The 19,851-nt window shown below is 50.0% G+C and overlaps 1 protein-coding gene across 3 annotated transcripts in view; it reads left to right on the plus strand.

Moving 5' to 3' along the window:
• The window catches only part of LOC134165563 (acid-sensing ion channel 2), a 436,549-nt gene that overhangs the window by 398,463 nt on the left and 18,235 nt on the right, over positions 1–19,851 (plus strand). For all 3 annotated transcript variants that reach the window (XR_009965572.1, XM_062622508.1, XM_062622509.1), the window contains exon 3: positions 18,343–18,470. Coding sequence is in view for 2 of the 3 variants with exons in the window: in XM_062622508.1 (XP_062478492.1) it covers positions 18,343–18,470 (128 nt within the window). In the remaining variant the exon portion in view is untranslated. The remainder of the gene's footprint in view (positions 1–18,342; positions 18,471–19,851) is intronic.

Genomic DNA, 19,851 nt, shown 5'->3' on the forward strand with positions numbered 1-19,851 from the left:
AAGCCAATGCATGGTTGGAAAAGCTGGGCTTCCTCTTTTGTGGTGGAGCAGGTACCCAGGAAATTGTCAGGGGCTGATCCAGGCTTGGGTTGCCCAAGGATTGGTGTTGTTGGCCATCAAACACAGCTTATGGAGTGAAAGGACTTCCCTGTGAGGGTGCTGAGGCGCTGGCACAGGGTGCCCAGAGAAGCTGTGGCTGCCCCATCCCTGGCAGTGTTCAAGGCCAGGTTGGACACAGGGGCTTGGAGCAAGCTGCTCTAGTGGAAGGGGTCCCTGCCTGTGGCAGAGGTTGGAGCTGGAGGAGCTTTAAGGTCCCTTCCAACCCAAACCAGGCTGGGATTCTGTGACCTGGGGAGAAGGGAAGTGGAGGGGGAAAGATTTCAACTTGGTTTCAAAATCAAATGCTTGTGTGTTTTCAGTAAATAGGAGGACATTTTCATGTGTAGACAGTCTCTAAGCTTTTGGGTTTCTGAGCCCAAAACAGATGCTTTTTGTAGCTGTTGTGGAGAGCATCTCAACAGCTTTGACAGCTCGTAAGTGAACATGAGCCTGTGGGCTTTTTGCAAGGGATTTCCTCCCCAAGAAGTGCAGGCAAGTCAGTGGCATCCCTGTGTCTTGTCCAGCAACCCTTCTGATCCCCAGGATGAGCTCAATGCTGAGGTCCTGGCCCACAAGCTCATCTAAGGAGTGTGTTTCAGCCCCTCCTAGTGCAATCAGCACATCACACAATGTCCTCTAGGTCCAATTTGGCAGTTAAACACCACGAATTAAAAGAAGGATGAGATGAAATCACAGTGCTTGTTGCTGCAGGTATCTCACCTCTTCCTTTCCCAGCACCCAGTCCCCTATCCAGATACATATGTGCAGAGCAGGTAAGAGATGGCTGGGAAAGCTGCTCCTGCTTGAGGAGGTGCGTGACAACAAGGCTTTATCCACCACAGGACTGGTGTAGCAAGCGCAGGCAGATGTCCCCAGTCACATAAAGTTGATGAACTGAAGGCTGTAAATACCTATCAGTGACTTAATGGGAAAACCCTTTAAGGGATGAGGATGCTTCCAAAGCTTTTCTTTAAGGAAGAAAAAAGCCCCAAAGCCAGGAAATGTTTCATTGAAGAAAAAATTAAAGGAATAAAAGCTAGAAACTGGCTTTGGAAATGTGGTAAAGCAGAGAAAAGGCACCTCAAATCAGCAGACACATGACAAAGCAAGGCCATGCAGCATTAGAATTAAATACGCATTTCATGCTGCGGCTTTCATTCAAGTCTTTGTGGCTGGTGGGTGAAGTTTAATGTCTGTAGCCAAAATAGCAGAGCTCAGAATAGAATTCATGGGGTAAAAGGAGACATGAGAAGAAGCCTGGCACAGCCAATGTTGCGGCTACCAGGCGGTACGTGGGGGACTCACCCCAAGGTGGCAAGGTTTGGGTGCTGCAGCCTTAGCCTTTGCTGTCCCAGGAGCTGCAAAGGCACCTGCAAACATCTGAGTTCTATTGCTGTTTATTCTGAGGGGGGAGTGAGGTATCGGTGCTCTGGTGGGGTTTTGGGATGCTCCCCGGATTCACCAGTTGTATGTGGGAATCATCCAGGTCGTTATCCCTCATGTCAGGTCTTGACCCTCCCCCCAGTGTCTTCATTTCCCTCTTGGGAGATGAAGACCTCAACACTTGCTAATCAATCTCACAGAGGTACCAGGAGGTTTTGCAGCTAGAAAGCCCTTTGCAGTTCAAAGTCTTTTGCAAGGACTAATTGAATTTATTTGTATTCATCTCTCTGGTGCAGGGATCGTTTTGCACTGTCTTGTTCCAGCCCGGAGCAGCAAGGGCTCCGGTTGGCGTTTGAGACCTCCCAGGTGCTTCCCAAGGCAAATTGCTGTAGTCCCTGGGTGGTGTAAAGCTGTGCTGAGGATGATGGCAGGGGGGTTGGAACTTGATGATCTTAAGGTCCTTTCCAACCCTAACTATTCGATGATTCTATGATGGAAAGGCTTTCCACTCCTGTAGGTGCTCTGGAAGCATTTCACTTGTGCTGAGCAACACAGATAGAGCGCGGTGGTCTCTTAAAAGCATCATTGCTTCAGCCAGCTCTGAAGGAGCCAATGATCTGTCTTGCCCAAGATATGGAGCAAATAAACTCTGTTTTTCCTGCGATGATGCAGGACTTCATAAAAGCAATCGAGGAGCCCCAGTGGCCATGCACCATTCGGATGTGTTCCCTGGGGGTTTCCTGCAGCTCTTGATGGCTGCTTCATCCCTCATCTCATTTCATCCTCAGGCAGCATCACCTAATTCTCGTTGTCCTTTCAGTTATGGCTCTCTTCTGTCTTGTTTACAAGACAAAATAGGCAATGGTCCATGTTGAGCATCTCTGTTGAAGAGCACAGCTGCCTCTGGTTGTTCTGTGGCTCGTTGCTGTAATACAAAGCACTCAAAGCAATCACAGATGGCAAAAAGCATCTAGGGCATGCTTCTGAGTGGCTGGAGAGCATGTAAAGACTCAGCAAAACAGAAGAACAGGGAGGAAAGAAGGGAAAAAAGAGATGTGATTAATCATTCAGCTTTTATGGAGGTTAAAAGGAGGGCAGGGAAGAGTCAAAGCTGCTCTCATCTGCCTGGGAGCAGTGCACTCCTGCTGCTGTATTTAGTAGAGCTGGGATGGTCGGATGTATGGAGGACACATGAAAAGGGAGAAAGAGAATTTGAGTGTTAAAGGTCTTTCTCGTCTCTGCTGAGTCTGTGCTGGAGATCCAGCCATTGCAATGATGTGGTGGTGGGACCTGCTACCGTGCGAGGTCTTCTGCTGCACAGTGTTACCTGCAGCAGCACTAGGGCTCGTTTGGGATGGTTGAAATGTGGAAGGAGTTGACACTGGGATTTGGAGAGGATGAAGGGAAAACCCTGATAAGTCTGCAGGTATGGGAGAGACTAAGCTAGGTAGGAGGAGAGGGGCAAGCAAGGTGGGAAGGTGAAGGATGAATGGATGTAAGTGGTAGGGCATAAAGCCCTGAAAAGGTGCCTTCTTCTCCTGTTGTCCCTTGTACCCGTAATGGACTGAGGGAAGCTGTCTTCACTGGAGCCTTAGGTACAGGTTTGGTGATGGTCCCTCAGAGGAGGCTGGGATGGCCGTGACACAGCCCACATCGCATCACATGTGAGTGATGTTACTGGTGACCCATGCAGCTGGCGTGTTGGCATCTTTGCTTCTTCAGGACGTGTTTCCAGCACGTGCTCGTTTCTGTTTGGCAAGGTGAGATGTCCCAGGTGTGACTGTCAATGGCGCCGGATGACTTCTGTGCTCAGTGACAGCAGAGTGAGACTGCGAAGCCACGTAGCAATAAAAACTGAGCTGTTTCAATGCTGTGAGGTACACAGAGGTTGGGAAGAAGCCCGAGCATTCTGGGGCTATCTGGGGTTGGATTTCGCTTGCTGCCACCACTGATGTACCCTGTGCTTCCAAGCACACTGTGAAACTGGGGAGCTTTAGGGAAGAGGACTGTGCCTGTGTTTTGTTGATCAGTTTTAATATTTTTGTTGTGGTTCTTCCTTCCACTGCTCCTATTTAAGGAGAAGCTTAGAAAGATGAAGAGAGGGAAATGCCATCTGCAGAGTTTGGCCAAGTGACAAATTCTAGTACGCGATGTCGTTACTCAAATATTGTGGAGAGTGGGAACAGCAGAGCAGGGAAGTGGTTGCCATTGCCTTCTCTCAAGTGTATACATGCAGAAGGAAAAGTCTCCTTTCTTCCCATGGAAGGTCAGTGTGAGAAAAGGAAAACAGGTGTCTTTGGAGGTGGGGGTGTGAAAGAGATTCCTGCTGTTAAACAGCCTTGTGTATATCTGAAGGGGGCTACAAGGATGCTGGAGAGGGACTCTTCATTAGGGGGTGCAGCGAGAGGACAAGGGGTGATGGGTTCAAACTGAAACAGGGGAAGTTTGGGTTAGATCTAAGGCAGAAGCTCTTCCCTGTGAGGGTGCTGAGGCGCTGGCACAGGGTGCCCAGAGAAGCTGTGGCTGCCCCATCCCTGGCAGTGTTCAAGGCCAGGTTGGACACAGGGGCTTGGAGCAAGCTGCTCCAGTGGAAGGGGTCCCTGCCCATGGCAGGGGTTGGATCTGGAGGAGCTTTAAGGTCCCTTCCAACCCCGGCCAGTCTGGGATTCTGAGTCCCAAAATGTGCCAGACAGTCTCAGTTTCAGGCAAGAAACCCGTTTTCCACCAGTTCTGAGTACCATGGCACTGGTGTTTTAACCATCCAGCATCCTCCCCACACTTTATCTTCTTCACTTGCCAAAACATCTGAATTTGTCCAGGCTGCTGGTCACAGTGGGGGAGCAAAAGGCCCCCCCAGTTTGCTCTTCCATGATCCAGGCTGTTCCACTGGTGGCCTCTCTCCATCACTTCACCAGCCTCCTCCTCCAAGACATTCAGGTCATGGAGATTTGACTCCTATCTAATTCCAGGCCAAGGCTGAAGCCGCTCTGGTGTAGCCACATCGCAAGGGATGTCAGAGCCAATTCTGGAGGGAAAAATGGCAAAAAATCCTGTTTCAGTGATGTCCCAGTTGAGATGGATTTCTTATGCTCCAGACTCTTCCCTGACTGTGTTCCCAAGGGAAAAAGTGACACATTTTAACATTACACAGCAGTTTGTTATACTCCATCCCAGGAGCTGTTTATCTTCAGTGTCTCATTGTAATGCCCTTCGGTGCAGATATTTATTTCTCTAACAGTAACAATGGCCTCATGGGGTTGTTTGTATCGTGGTGCATGGGCTTCCATAAATACTTCCGTAAGCAAAGCAAGAATTAAGCATTAATGCTGCAATACAAGTTAGTATTGAACTTGTGGCTGCTGGCTCCATCCCACACTGCTGCAGCCAAGGGAGCAGGGCTGGGCTTTGGATTGGAGTGGACCAAGGCTTTAGGGGCTGGATTTGGGCATTTTGATGCCCCAGGGTGGGATGTTGACATGGAGGTGAGCCCAGGGCTGTTGCCATAAAGATGTTGACTGTGTTCCATGGGTGCAGGAGCAGTGAGAGTCACTGTGCCAGGGTGAGAATTGAGGTGTCCAGAGGCAAAAGCTTTCCATGGGGTTGGAGTTGGGGTCCATAAAACATAATGATGCAGATCGCTGGGGCTGCGTAAGAGTGAGGAGGTGCAGGAGGCAGCTTTTACATCTTCATCACCCTGATGGTCTGTTCCCCTGCTTGGTTCCCTGATGGTTTCACTTTCTGTGTGCAGAACATGCGTGGTGCCCACCAGGATGGAGGGCGTCATCCTTTCACCATGAACTGTAGAGCCCTGAAGTGGGGCTGTCCATGAGCCTTTGCAGCCAAAATCCTTTTGGGCTTTAAAAGGGCAATGCTTCTTCTCAAAGAGCAGATGATTGCAGTGTGGTATTTAAGCTGCCCATGTTACCAATACACTTCCTCCACAGCTCTGTATTGTTGGCTCGAGACCTTTTCTGGGTTAAATTGACTCACCATTAGCTTATCCTAGCTTGGATTTATGGTTTATTACAAATATTTTCCTATTGGAAATGCTTTGCTCCTGTCTGATGTTTGCTTTTGGTGTATTTATAGAGAGGATTCATAGCCTTCGTCTCGCCAGACGACACACAACCCAGGCTGTGTTGGACTCTTCCCAAGTGCCAGGTTCCCTGCTCCTCTTCCCATCCCAGCGTCTTTGGTGTGCTCCTTTCCCTGTGTGCATCCATCAGGCTCCAGTGACCAGAACCAATGACCACATTTCAGATGTGGTTCCCTTACTGAGGCTCTCATAGAGGATAGAATCATAGAACAGTTTGTGTTGGAAGGGACCTTCAAAGCTCATCTGGTCCAGCCCCCTGCAATGAGCAGGGACATCTTCAACTAGATCAGGTTGACTCTTGGAGTCCCCTGCCTTGCAGGAGTCATTTCTTTGTGTGTGTTGGCCCCCAAGAAGGTGGATTTGGGTGATGAACACGGTAGCTGAGCTCTGACAGCTGGAGTGGAAGCATCCCACCCTCTGTTACCCATTGAAATGAGATTTCTCATCTGAATAAGTCAAAGGATGGGGTGGTTAATCACCCATCCCACTGCATGAGCTGTGGAGGGACCTTGGTGACCTCCTTGGGCTTGATGGACAGAACTCAAGGAGCCGAACATTTCCCTCACCTTGTCTCTTGCAAAATGCCCCCATTTCCCCAAAAGCTCAGCAAGGAAAAGCCCTGCCGTGTGTTCTGTCCTGCTGCTGTGTTCCACCTCCTGCCCGCTCTGTTGTGCTGCTGTTTTCAACGTCCAGTATCAGCAACGCCGTTTTCAGCTTAAATCTCCAGGAGAGCACGGATTGATTCTTCTTCTTCCCCCCAGCTCCAGCAGAACCCATTGCAGCGCCGCGGGCTGCACTAGATGTGATGTTCACAGGTTATTTATATCAGAGGAAAATACTAGACTGCCTGCTGCCATGGCATGTCTGTGCCCCACCGGCCTTCCCGTGGGCAGCACCCACAGCACAGCACCAAGAGGTTTATATATAGCATCCTCCATATGTTGTATTGGGGGATGGAAGGAGGAGAGAGGGCTGGGGGGGGATCATTGGAGGCTTTGGGGGGACAAAGGGAGGTGGAGGTGCTGTGAGGATGCAGTGATGCTTTGGGCTGCAGGTGAGACAGGGAATAAGAGAGGGGAAATCCTTTCCTGGAGCAAAATGGGTTTGGTTTTCATGAGCAGATGATGGAAGAGGTGAAGCAATCATAAAGGATCTGCTGGTAGGAAGCTGAGGCTGGAGGAGCGGAAGGGAACATCATCTCCTGTGGCCACCCGCTCTTCCCCCTTTCATAACTCTCATCCTGAAAAATTGCTATAAAATAGGATATCAAAATAAGGTTTTGATAGGAAATTCTCTGCTCCCCAGGCCCATAGACTTTTGGTTTTCCTTCTGTTGACATCTAAAATCCATTTGGCTCCTGGGGTAAAAATTCCTCGGTGGGGAATTGTCTAAGGAGGACCTGAATCTTATGTGGAAATGTGTGGAAAAAGCTAAATCTCTTCCCACACCCCATTGCTGAAGCATTGCTTTGGATGTGAAACCAAGACTTACACTCCCATATCCTGAGTTAGAGCAGGGGTTTCATAGAATCCCAGACTCGTTTGGGTGGGAAGGGATCTTAAAGCTCACCCAGCTCCAGCTGGATGCAGGAGAAGCATTTCCCTCACCGATGTAACTAAACTACTTGGGGTTTTTCCCCCTGCTCTGATAGACAAGCTCTTTGCTGTCATTCTGTAGTCAGAGCCCCCATCTGAAGCACATCCTTTTCCATTAAAATAAGTGTTTACTTAGTTGCCACGTTCACCACAGTGCTTTGAAATCACATCACTCAAAGCACTGACATTTATAGGCGATGCCAATTAAATGGACATAACTACAGCTGTCAGCAGTTCCAGCAGGGCATGGAGTCAGGGTTCCTTGCAGTGGTAAAAACCTCTCTGCCCACTGCTTGTCTTCAGGTGTCCTTGTACCAGCAGTGATTCTATTTAATCACACAATGACTTCAAAGCTTTCCCATCCAGCCAGGTTTGCGTTAGGAGAGAAATTGCTTTTTCCTAAAGGATGCAAAAGCAAACGGGACCAGCTCTGAAGCTGAATCCTGCCTGCAGGGACTGCTGTGCTTTAGCCTGGAGAGGGACCAGGAGGAAATAGAGCAAGGTTATTACCCATCAGAGTGGCTGCAAAATGGGAAGAGCGAGCAGGTGATGGGGAGGCGTGAGCTTGGCTGCGGAATGAAGTCTTGTCCTTGCAGGAGCAAATCCTGGTTATCTCCTGGTGGTGCTGGACCACTGTGAGCTACACAGCATCCTCCAAGCTGGAAAGCTAAGCACAGATCCTGTGGAGGAGCTGGACATGGCACAAGTGGGTCTGATGACCCACATGGACCTTACAGTCCCATGGAGGCTCTCAGCACAGGTCAGGGTAGTGATAGCGGTGGGATCACTGCTTGGGATGGTCACCCACCCCAGTCATCTTCTTTAGTCCCAATTTGGGACTGTTGTGTCTTCCCATGGGATCCACTTTCCTGGAGAGGTGTCAGGATTCGGAGGGGCTTTCTGGGGGGCAGCAGTGCTCAGAGGTGGGAAATCTCCCTGGCACCTCTTCAGACATCCAGCTTTAGAACCCACACCTCCTGACTACCAAGTGCACAGAGATGCCGTCTCCCTTTAAACAACACCAAAAGCTGGCTTGGACCCCTGGGCTCAGCCTCTGAGGTATCCCAGTCCCCTCCATCCATCTTCCCCAACAGGAGCAGCAGCAGAGCCCGGCCCCAGTGCTGGGAAATCTGCTTCCATCTGGCTCTGCTACCAGCCAAAATTAGCAGCAGCTCCTTCACTGTTTAATATTTCAAGATGTTCTGGGGGAAGCAGCGAGGCTCCTGAAGCGGGGGGATGTGAGGGCTGCTCCTGTGCCTTTAAAGCCTCGCCTTCCTTCGGCTTTTTCCTTTTTTCCTTCTTTTTGGGTTTGTTTTTTTTTTTTTCATCTTTGTGGATCATCCCTATCCCTGCAGTGGCAGCAGCTTGCTGAAGCAAAAGCCGGCAGATGGGTGGCCCAGGAGGCTGGCACCCCCGGCTCTGGATGCGGGGAATATTGCTTCCTTCCAGAGGGAATTTCTCCCTTCCTCCTGCAGTATTCCTGGCAGCAGCTTCTAGGGATGGAGGTGATACCTGTGTTTTTGGCCATCCTCCTTCCCGTGGTCACTCTTCCCAAAGGATGCTGAGGTGGGAAGGGCATTTCTTTTCCTTCCTCACTAAGAAGCATCATATAAGCAGCATAACGTGGCAGGAACAACCCTCCCTGCCCTGGTATGACCCTGTCAGAGAAGCAGGTTGTGAGCCACTTTATTAATGATTGAAGCTTGAGCTTAACAGGAGAGAAGCAAGGAACTGAAATATTCATTTGCTGGCTCCTCGTGTCCAGCAGAAGCAGTTTAACAGCCCTGGGCTCGGCTTGCTGCCCGCTCCTCCTGCCCCGTACATTATGTAAGGAGCTTTTTAATAATATACGTTGAGACATATGGCCTCTCAGATTTAGTATGCAAATGCAATATGCTCAACTAAAAATAGCAGATATGCTTAATGTAGTTTTGTTATAACACCTTCTGGTACTTGGTGAGTAATGAATCGCTACTGCGCTTTACAGAGAGCTTGGAACGGGGTGAGCAGGGATAAATCTCCTCTCCGGGCTTAGGTTTTGTGGTGAAGGAGCTCGGTTGTGTTCCATCTCCTGCCTCTTCCAGCACGGTGACCACATAATCAAGTAGAAGATGCTCAAATAAATGCTTAGTGGGAGATGAAGTGCAGTGGGAAAAGCTTTGGCTCCCAGCTAGGTGTAGTTGTTGCCTTGTGTAGTGGAGCATTCACTTGTGGTTTGGGGTTTATAGCCTCTATATATTATCAGAGTTCACACTTGTAGGGGTTGTGCAGTGGTTAAATCCCAGCAGTGCAGGATGAAAACATCAGCTCTGTGCCCTTATCCCTTAGGATTAGATGCAGAGGCTTTGCTGCTGCTTTTCCAGCCTTTGGGCCATGGGGATAGGGATCCATGGGGATAGGATAGATCCATCTCCTGCCCTTCCCAAATCCCCCTTTCAGTCTCCCTCTCACAGGCTCTGCAGGCACGAGGCTTTTTAACTTCCCTCTGGGTGCAAGTCCCTTCTCACTGAAGCAAAGAGAAATAACAAACCAGGGGGGTGATTTCATGGTGACAGCATTGCTCCTGTTCCCTTTGCCGTGCAGTCAAGGTGGGGAAGCAGCCCTCGTGCTTCTTCTGTGCCCCTTTCGAGTACAAGGAGGTGAGGTTTTTCAGTGTTCATTCAATAAAATACCAGAAAAAAGGGGAGAAAACCCCCTCTGAAATACTCTGACTGTATCCCAAGAGGTAAGAGGAAGGATTGATTTACCTCTGTAGATAATACCGCTACCTTGCTTGCCTTTAACACAAGCTGGTGGCCTTTCGTGCTGGTGGCTCTTTCAGATGCGGGTCTTTTGGGTTTGTTTTCCCAGAATAGATCTTTAACCTCACACATGAAGTACCTTATGACTTGCTGTAGTGGAGCTTGTCCCATGGTGCTTCTGTGCTGTTCTTCACCTGCTCTCCATCATTATCAGAACCTCCGGTACTCTTGAGGTCATCACCGGTGTGTCTGCCAATGCCATCCTGGCTGATGTTTGGGGGTCTCAGATCACTTACCACCACCATGAGAATCCACTAGGAAATGATCCTTTTTCCCCCATCATCCCACACTATTCAAGAGGACCAGGGGAACATGCAGCTCCTGCTGCAGGTTGCCAGCAGCACCTTGAAGCAGCAAGGTTTGATTTCATAGCTGCAGGGAAGGGTTTGTAGAGAGATAAGCTGGTTACCTCTGTTGGTTCCTAAGCCCTGCAAAGGGAACACCTGGATTTCCCGTTGGGACTCGCTTCTGCTCATCCGACCCTATCGTAGTTGCTTATGGAGATTAAGGAGCTGGCTTGGCTCAGTGGAGGGAAGTTGCAATGTGACTCATCCTGCTGTAGGCACCTCCCTGAGATGGGATGAATCACTCTGGAGCTGCCTGCCTTGCTCCTCCAATGACAAGAGAAGCCTGAAAATAGATGTGAGTGTCCAGAGCTGGGCACAGGGCTCGCCCAGAGCTTGTGTTGGTGCTGTCAGCAGCAGTGAGTCCTCCGGCAGCAGTGGGGACCCCAGGAATGTCACTGCAGCATCCACAGGACCCAACGTGGACCATGGCAAGGAGATCACATTGGAGAGCGCTCGAAAGGTTGTGAAGGGAACAGCCTTGGAGGTGGTGTCCTGGTTTTTGGACTCAGCAGAAAGTGGATGAGGTTGAGACCTGTCCTTAAAGGACTGGGTTGACTGTATCCATCCTCTATATGGGGCTGTATCCATCCTCCATATAGGGCTGTATCCATCCTCTATATAGGGCTGTATCCATCCTCTCTATAGGACTATAACCTGTAGATTGTAGGACTTCCCATCCTATCACCCACATCCTAAATGCAATAAACACCTCCTGGAAAGCCATTAGTGAGGTTTTCACCTCTTCTACAACAGGGGCTCTTCTGCAGCTGCTTTGGGGACATTTTAGTCTCCTCCAACATCAACTTATTCCCATTCCCTTGGTCCAGCGCTGACGCTATGATGTGCTCCGTAGCAGCCAGACCTCTCTGAAGCTTGGCCAGATGGATGAGACCATGATGGGCTCCCCACTGCTATTGCACGGGGGTTTCTGTACCTCTTCAGTGCAGGTGAGCAGCCAGGCTGGGGTCACAGACACTCAGCACAGCCCCACTGGGGCCCTCCCTCCTACTGCAGCTGAGCAGGACACCAGGGATTTTTCCCAGACATCTCATTTTCATCCCTAGGGAAACCTGTAGTCCCTGATTGATCCCAAACCAGCAGCCAAAGCTCAGCCCACGGCAGCAAAATACACAGGACCAATTTCAAGCTGCTGCTTTTGAGTGGGGAAAGCGGCGTCGACTCAGTCGCCTGTCAAACGGATGCTCCCAAGCCTCCCTAAACCCTGTTGTGAAGACTCTTATTTCAGCTTCACTTAATCCTGTTACCAAGCAACTTCAAGCGAAGCAAAACATGACACTTCCACAGAAACGGGAGCACGCACAGGGGAGCGGAACTGGTTTCACTGGTGCTAAACTGGTTTCCTTATCATTCCCCATTTTCCATGGTAGGCTTGTGGGTCCTGCTTTCTTGCAGGTTTCCATGGTGATTTGTTGGGTTTTTTTTTCCATCTATAAGTTTTTGTCTAGGAGCAATGTAAATGTTGGGCATTGTTTGAGATTTCTGCATGGATACAGCCTGGGTGAAGCAGCAAGTTGGCTTCCCCAGGGCTGGGACCACAAGGCACAGCCTCTGGGTCAATGTGGGTCCTGGCTGCCCCACTGGTGTGATGAGCACAACGTGCTCAGGAGGCGCTGGGCCGCAGGCACAGACACTGGTGGGTAATCTGAGGACACAGACACGTCCCATGTGCTGCTGAGTTACATCGGAGGCGTGCAGGAGGGATTTAAGGGTTTGGTGGGAATGGGGGTGTTGCCATGATATTTTGCACAGCCAGAGCATCTCAGGGTGCTCAGCTTGGTGCTGGAGATGCCAGTGTAGCCCAGGGTGATGGGATGGTGGTGGAGGAGCACCTGCTCTGATGCCCATCATTTCCATGGTGATAATGAGCAAAGGATGCTGTAAAAATTAGAGGTGAACCTCAGCATCTCACAGCATCTTCTGGGCATGTCTGTGCTGCAACAGCAACCCCTCTGCTCCCAGGGAGCCTTCCTCTCTAAGGGAGACAAGAAACCATGGTCTCAACATACCCTTCATGGGTGCAGTGCAGCCAGCGCAGGAGGAACCTCTGTGCTTCCTTCCAGATGCTGTGCTTGGTGCTGCCCATACCACTTGTGGGCACTCTGCCATGAGGTCGTCCCTGTCTTTGCTCCTCAGTAACCCTGGGATGTGAACTGAGCTTTGAAGAGCATGGAGGAGGCACCGGTGACTCTTCCAGCCCAACGAGTGGAGCATGGTTTAGTGGTAGACTTGGCAGTCCTGGGGTAACAGTTGGATTTGATGATCTTAAAGATCTTTTCCAACGTAGCCGATTGTGTGATTGCGTTCCTTTTACTGAGGAAAACTGAGGGAAACTGAGGCACGGGACAGCAAAAGTCTAGGGAGAACCCAAACCTCCCAGCTCTGTGCTTACTTCTGCACAGCACAGGAGAAGCTTTATTGCACAGAATAAACCTTTGGGCCACTGAAGTGCAGTCATAATGTGAACCAGCTGAGAAAATCCTATCTGCTTTCCTGAGGTCGAGCTGTGTAGGATCTGCTTTGCTCTCCAAGTAGGAGGATCTTCTGTGCTGGCAGGTGACAGCTCCAGCTCGAAAGGACACGACACAAGGCTGGATCTTCAATTCTCAATCAATTAGTGCCAAGCCCAGCTTCAGATGTTAATTGCCAGCAAGAAGTGGATCAGTTTGGACGCAGTCAGGCTGGGGAAGAGGGTCGCTGCGTGCCTTTGGCAGCGTTTCTTCTTCTAATTACATCTTCTTGCATGTTCACAAGGATGAACTTTGTAGCCCACACCCGAAGCGTACTGGAGCTTTATTAAGCTCTTCCGAGCGATGCTGTGAGCAGAAAGCCCAGACAAAGTCATGGAAAGCCAAGGCCAGAAATAGAACACTGTGCAAACTGCAACATATACGCTCTGCAGCCAGCTTGATGCTGAATTAATCCCCAATTTAATTAACGCTACTCTAATACTTCCATGAAAAGAGCAGCTCGGGATTTGTTTGGAAACACAGTGCTGTGTACAGTCATATATATGAACGTATTTTAAAATGCAGTCCTCAGGCAATTTTTGCTCTGTTCTCAACCTGGATGCACTGAGAAATGAATTTACAGGCACTGGTCTTCTGAAAAGTGGAAATGGAGGTGTAGCGAAGGGCTGTGGTTGGGCTTCCCAACATCACAAAATCAGTTTAAAAATGGTAAGGTATGAGCCAGATCCTGGGTCACTGCAGTTTAGTTTTATTTTTAATGCCATTTGAGCCAGTCATAGAATCATAGAATGGTTTGGGTTGGAAAGGACCTAAGATCATCCAGTTCCAACCCCACTGCCACGTGCAGGGACGCCTCACACTAAACCATGGCACCCAAGGCTGTGTCCAACCTGGCCTTGAGCACTGCCAGGGATGGGGCAGCCACAGCTTCTCTGGGCACCCTGTGCCAGCGCCTCAACACACTCACAGGGAAGAGCTTCTGCCTTGTATCCATCCTGAACTTCCCCTGTTTCAGTTTGAACCCATCACCCCTTGTCCTGTCCCTGCAGTCCCTGATGAAGAGTCCATCTCCAGCATCCTTGTAGCCCCCTTCAGATACTGTCAAAGGGTTTTCAGGGTTATCTTTCACCCTATTGATGGGTGATGCTAAAACTGCAAGAACGGGCAAAACCATGGCTGGGACACATCTCTTTGGGTGTTCACAGCCCTGGATGCACCCCTCCAGAATCAGGGTGATGGCCAGGGTTTGCCACAGAAGCTTTTGGGCTTGGCTCTGCTTCAGGGATGTTCATTTTAGCTGGATGCACCCAGAACCAGACAAGTCTTGTGCTTCTGGGTCCTGTGAGACCTTCCTCTTCCTTATGCTTGCAGCAAGTGTTTAACCCACATTAATGCTTCTCAGCCCCAGCACGGAGCTTGGAAAGATTTGAGATGCAGCTAATGAGGACTGGTCCAGGCGTATTTCATCAAAGGGTTTCGTAGTTGGGCTTTTAATTTCTCTCTCGTGGTGGCAAACAGGGAGTTTGTAGTAAATGATTTCTTAGAAGTAGAGTTTTTCAAAGCCAGTTTCATGTTTATAGCTTCATCCTCGCATGGTTCTTGCAGGAAAAACACGGAATGCTGCTGGGGGGTTGGCAACTTCTCCACAAAAAGCGCTGTTTATGCTGCTTTTCATCACTGATAAAAATTAATAACTGTGTGTTATAAAAGCAGAGCTTCTTTTATGGCCTAAAAACTGCTGTCCCCTCCCCGGCCGTGATTACAGCTGCCTACGTGCCATGGTTTTCTGTTTAAAAATACAAGTCCTGTTGCTTTTAAGTCTCTTATGGATAGTTGCAGGCTATAGGCAGTCCTGGGGTAAAGGTTGGACTTGATGATCTTAAAGGTCTTTTCCAATCTGGTTGGTCTATGATTGTATGATTCCATTATAATCTTGTTTGATATGGATTTGATACGAATGTACAGGGGTTTATCCACAGACAGACTTCAAGGCAACACCTAGGCATGGGAAATACATGGAATTGAGTCAGAGCAGAGCAGATCCTGGTGTAAAAAAGGGCAGAATAATTTGGGATGGAAAATGTTTCGACAAAACGGTTCCCGTTGCCCAACAAGTGAGACTAAATAGAAGCATTCTCCTCCAACTTGGCAGGTAATTGCTGAAGGGAGCATATGGTATCTCCTCTGAAGTATTGGAAGGGGATCAACACCAGGCAAAGTGATGGAGCAGGTGGGATCAGTAGGAGTGGGCGTCATGTGGGAATGACAGGATGGGGATTGACATTGGAGGAGTTGGTGGGGGTTTAGGAAAGGGTTTGAGCCTGTTCTGGTGTGTGCAGTATGGGGCTATGGGCATCTAGGTGCTGAGGCACCTATGGCACCTATGGGGCTTGGGCATCTAGGTGCTGAGCCCTCTGCAGAGCTCAGGGCTGCTGTGGTGCTGTTGAGCAGTGATGAGGTTGGATGGGGACACTGCATTGACAAAGCTTCTGAGGAAAGGTGGCTTGACCCTCAGCACTGGGGTGTTTCAAAGGGTCACCTCTGGGGAGGTGTTGGCAAGGAGGAGACCCTCAAATGGAACCCCTCATGGGTTGGGAATGCAAAGCTTGAGCTGACAGGGAGCTTGGATGTGGCAACATCCATCTGATGCCTCTTGGAGCAAGGGGAGCCCAATTACAGCTGAGCAAAAGCAAGGCAGGGTTTTGTCACAGTAGGGTTGCGTTGCCTCCGTCACGGGAAAGTGGTAGGGAGTGATTTGGGTTGTGGTTGTTGGGTCTTGCACATAAGTACAGGCCAAGAGCAAGGATGATCAATGCCAGCCTTGCTCTGGGAGGCTTCAGTGTAGGGAAAAGCCAAAATTAACTCATACTTTCTGTGCCAGCTTCCCACCAGCATGGGATTCAGAGGAGATGCACTCAAGCTCCACATCCACCGCATGCCACCCCATGCAGTAAGCAATGCTCTGTGCCCTAAGCCATGGCAATATATAGTTACCAAAAGCACTTTTGTCACAAGGAGGCAAAAATAAATGATTATTTGCATGGAGCATTGCAGAGCTCATGCACAGGCAGGTAGATAAGCATGAGCACCAGAGGCATCAATCAATGAGAGCGTGTGTTTAAGAGTGAGCCTTGCAGGTCAATACATCTCTGGTTGAAAGTCCAGCTCCATCTGCGTGGAGCTGAGCCCTGACCAAGTGCATGGAGAGCTCACTGCCATCCCAGACATCTGCAGGTGTATTCCAGACCTAGGAAGGGAACTTTGAGTCCTGTTTGTCTTCAATTTGTGCCTTAGGTAGAAAAGCTGGGGTTTGAAAGTTTCATAGCTCCAGCTGCAAAGGTTGCCAGGGTCAAGTGCTTGAGATATGGAGATGCTGCTGGATGAGATGTGGCTGCGGGTGCAGAGCATCAGGTTTTGTGTAGCCAGCGTGTAAAGCAGCCTTGCTGTCACAATGGGGCTCTAAAAATGTTGTTTGCTCCTAAAAGCTGAATGCAATTCTCAGCCTGGAGAAGAGAAGGCTCCAGGGAGACCTTAGAGCAGCTCCAGTGCCTAAAGGGGCTGCAGGAAACCTGGAGAGGGGCTTGGGACCAGGGCCTGTAGGGACAGGCCAAGGGGAATGGCTTTAACCTGCCCGAGGGGAGACTGAGATGAGCTCTTAGGCAGAAGCTCTTCCCTGTGAGGGTGCTGAGGCGCTGGCACAGGGTGCCCAGAGAAGCTGTGGCTGCCCCATCCCTGGCAGTGCTCAAGGCCAGGTTGGATACAGGGGCTTGGAGCAAGCTGCTCCAGTGGAAGAGGTCCCTGCTCGTGGCAGGGGTTGGAGCTGGAGGAGCTTTAAGGTCCCTTTAACCCAAACCAGTCTGGGATTCTATGATATGATTTTGTGCAGTGTGTGGTTTGAGGTTGGCAGGGAGGGTTTATTTGCTCACTTGGAGTGAAGGTGACAGCAGCGCATCTTGCTGGGGTCTCCAGAGGTTTCTGATCCAACCTTCTCGGACCATCACTTGTTAAGCACTGTGACTGATCATGCTTAGCATGACAAATCCATGCATAAGCCCATTCCCATCCTTGCAGTCTCTGTCTTCGTTTGCCTTGGGAGCTATGAGGTGAGCAGGATCCAAGAAGGTCCTCTTGGGAGAGAAAGGCTGATGTGTTTGCTGCCCAATTGAGTCAGCAGTTACATCTTCTTAAGCAGTGGGGTCCCGATACCTGATCTCTAATCCTCATGTCATCCAGTAATACCTTACTCAACCCTTGCCCTTCTCCTCTGACCATATCATTGCCTGCTGTAGTGTCTTCTGTTGTTGTCTCCTGTGCAGTCCCTGCTGTAACAGCTCTGTGGCTGTGATTCCTTGGTGCCGAGTTTCTATCAGTGCTTCAGACTGAACACAGTGCTGGTAAAAACCGAGATACGTAACAAAATAGTAGAAAAACACCACGAAATAGTAAGAAAATAAAGAATGATTCATCTTTAAACAGAAGCTGTTTAGACGTGGAGGTGGTATTGCTGGTCACAGGCATGGATTCGTATTAGTGGGTAGCATGGTATTTAAACCAAATTATGCAGAGTTAACAACTTCCTTTGCAAATCAGTCCCCCACCCCTTAGGCCCATATGTTCCCTCCAGTTGGCTGAGATGTGAGACCATAGCAGCAGTACTAAGGAGAGGAAGGTTGCATGCCCCAGCTGTGTGAAGATGCCTGTGTGATGAGAGGAGCCCAGAGTGTTCCTATGTCACACTCGGGGCTGATTTGCATCCCATTAATTCTGCTTCATAAAGTCTCTTTTGGGTTGGTTTTAGCTCCTCGTGGAAGAGGGGGACTGACCTCGAGTCACTTGGTATTCAGCATAGCTTTGGGATGTGGGAACCTCACGTCACCCTTAACTCAGTGATGTGTCAGCCCCTGGGCTGCAAATGCCTTTGTCCAGCTTGGAGCAACTTCAGCTGCCAAAAACATGAGCTCCTTTGAATGTAACCCACTTTTTGGTTATTTAATTCCCTACATTGTCTCCCAAGTGGCCTCAGGCTGCATCAAAGGCTTTCAGCATAGGAAACCTTATGGACAGTAGAAACCTCTGTTTGGAGGAAAGAGTTTATTTGTTTTAGTAATAAGGGAATGAATCCTGTAACTAAAAAGCAGCTAGAAAGTAGATGTCACCTCCTGTTTTCTCTAGCTTGGTAGTACAGAGCAAGCTGGAGAAATCATGAATCTGTGTTCTAGAGAGGGTGAGCCCTTGGGATAGGCAGCAGGGTAAAGGACCAGGAGCCTGGGGATGCTCTTGGTCCCGATGGGCAGCACTGGTGATGTGGGCTGAGTCCAGGCTGTCCTCTGCTCATGCTGCTGCTGCTGGGTTTTCTTCCTCGATGCCCAGAAGTGTCCTCATGCAGGTGGAGCACTCCCAACCGCTTGTCTCCTGCTCCCGAGCAGCGCAGCTTTACCACATACCATATTCCATGGAGGGGCAGGCAGGCCCGTGCAGGCGGACACCGTCCGACCCACCACAGCCTCCTAACCTCCTCCCTTCTTCTTCCAGAGGAGACAACGTTTGAGGCTGGAGTCAAAGTCCAGATCCACAGCCAGTCTGAGCCACCCTTTGTCCAGGAACTGGGATTCGGGGTGGCCCCTGGATTCCAGACCTTTGTGGCCACCCAGGAGCAAAGGGTAAGTCCTGCATTTCATTTACACACCAAGATCATTCCAGGGGGTCTGTGGGAGAGCTTGCTTCTATGTACCAGTGCCCCTGGAGAGTCATCCTCATCATTAACAGTAGTTTTAATACCTTGCTTCAATTTGGTTGGGGTGAGGGCAGGTTTTTCGGTGTTGCTTCCCATGCATTGCCCATGATCCTTTTAATTCTGGCCACAGAAGGGGCTTCATCCCTGGTAATTTCCCTGCCTTGTTGCCAACATGGATATTGGGATTGAGCACCCACAGCAAGTTTGCCAATGACACCGAGCTGTGAGGTGTCATTGATGCGCTGTAGGGAAGGGATGGGATCCAGAAGGACCTGGACAGCCTGGAGAGGTGGGACCATGTGAAGCTGATGGAGTTCAACAAGGCCAAGTGCAAGGTCCTGCACATGGGTCGGGGCAATCCCAGCACAAACACAGGCTGGGGGAGACTGGATGGAGCAGCCTGAGGAGGAGGACTTGGGGGTGCTGGGTGAGGAGAAGCTCCCCATGACCTGGCTTCAGTGTGCACTTGAGCCCAGAACCCCCCCTGTGCTGGGCTGCACCCCCAGAGCATGAGCTGCAGCTCAGGGAGGGGATCCTGCCCCTCTGCTGTGCTCTGAGGAGACCCCCCCTGCAGCCCTGATCCAGCTCTGGGGCAGCAGCACAAGAGGGATGTGGAGCTGCCCCCATGGCAGGGGTTGGAGCTGGATGAGCTTTAAGGTCCCTTCCAGCACAAAGCATGCTGTAATTCCGTGGTTCAGCTCTGGCAGTTGCTCTGTGCGTTGGGTACCTTCCAACCCACCAAGAATGGATGCTTTTTGCCAAAAAGCTTTCACACTCCAGGGGCATAAAAAGAGACAAAGAGAAGAGTATTTCATTATGTAGAACAGCGTGAATCCTTTCAGGTAACACAGAAATAGTCACATTATTCATTATAAGCTGTGGTGGGATGCTCGTGGCTCAGGATCACCCTCCCTGAGTCCTGACAGTGACACATCATCATGTGTGGATGGATGTGATGTGATGCAGTGTCATTACACCCAAATCCTCATCAGGGGTACAGGAAGCAGGCCAGCAGAATGATTTTTTCCCCCCATCCTGGCCCTGGTGCTTTCATTCCAGCCCTCCTGCCTCATTGCTTCTCTCATTTTCTTCCCTGCTCTTGTATCCACCCTCAAATGCGACATAAATCAAGTTGACGAAAGCAAGCCCAAGCTGTTGAAGGGTTTGCTTTGATTTAATGTCCGTGGAGATCAGAGCTGCAGTTGTCACACTTTAGCTCACAGCAACGTGAGGAATTCATCCCCAAATACATCGCCAGGTACCAAAATACACCTGAAGATGCTGCGTTTCGGCGAGCCCGGATGCAG

The sequence above is a fragment of the Pezoporus occidentalis genome, unplaced genomic scaffold, assembly GCF_034315485.1.
Source record: "Pezoporus occidentalis ecotype Australia unplaced genomic scaffold, CSIRO_AGI_Poc_V1 ctg242, whole genome shotgun sequence".
NCBI lineage: Eukaryota > Metazoa > Chordata > Aves > Psittaciformes > Psittacidae > Pezoporus > Pezoporus occidentalis.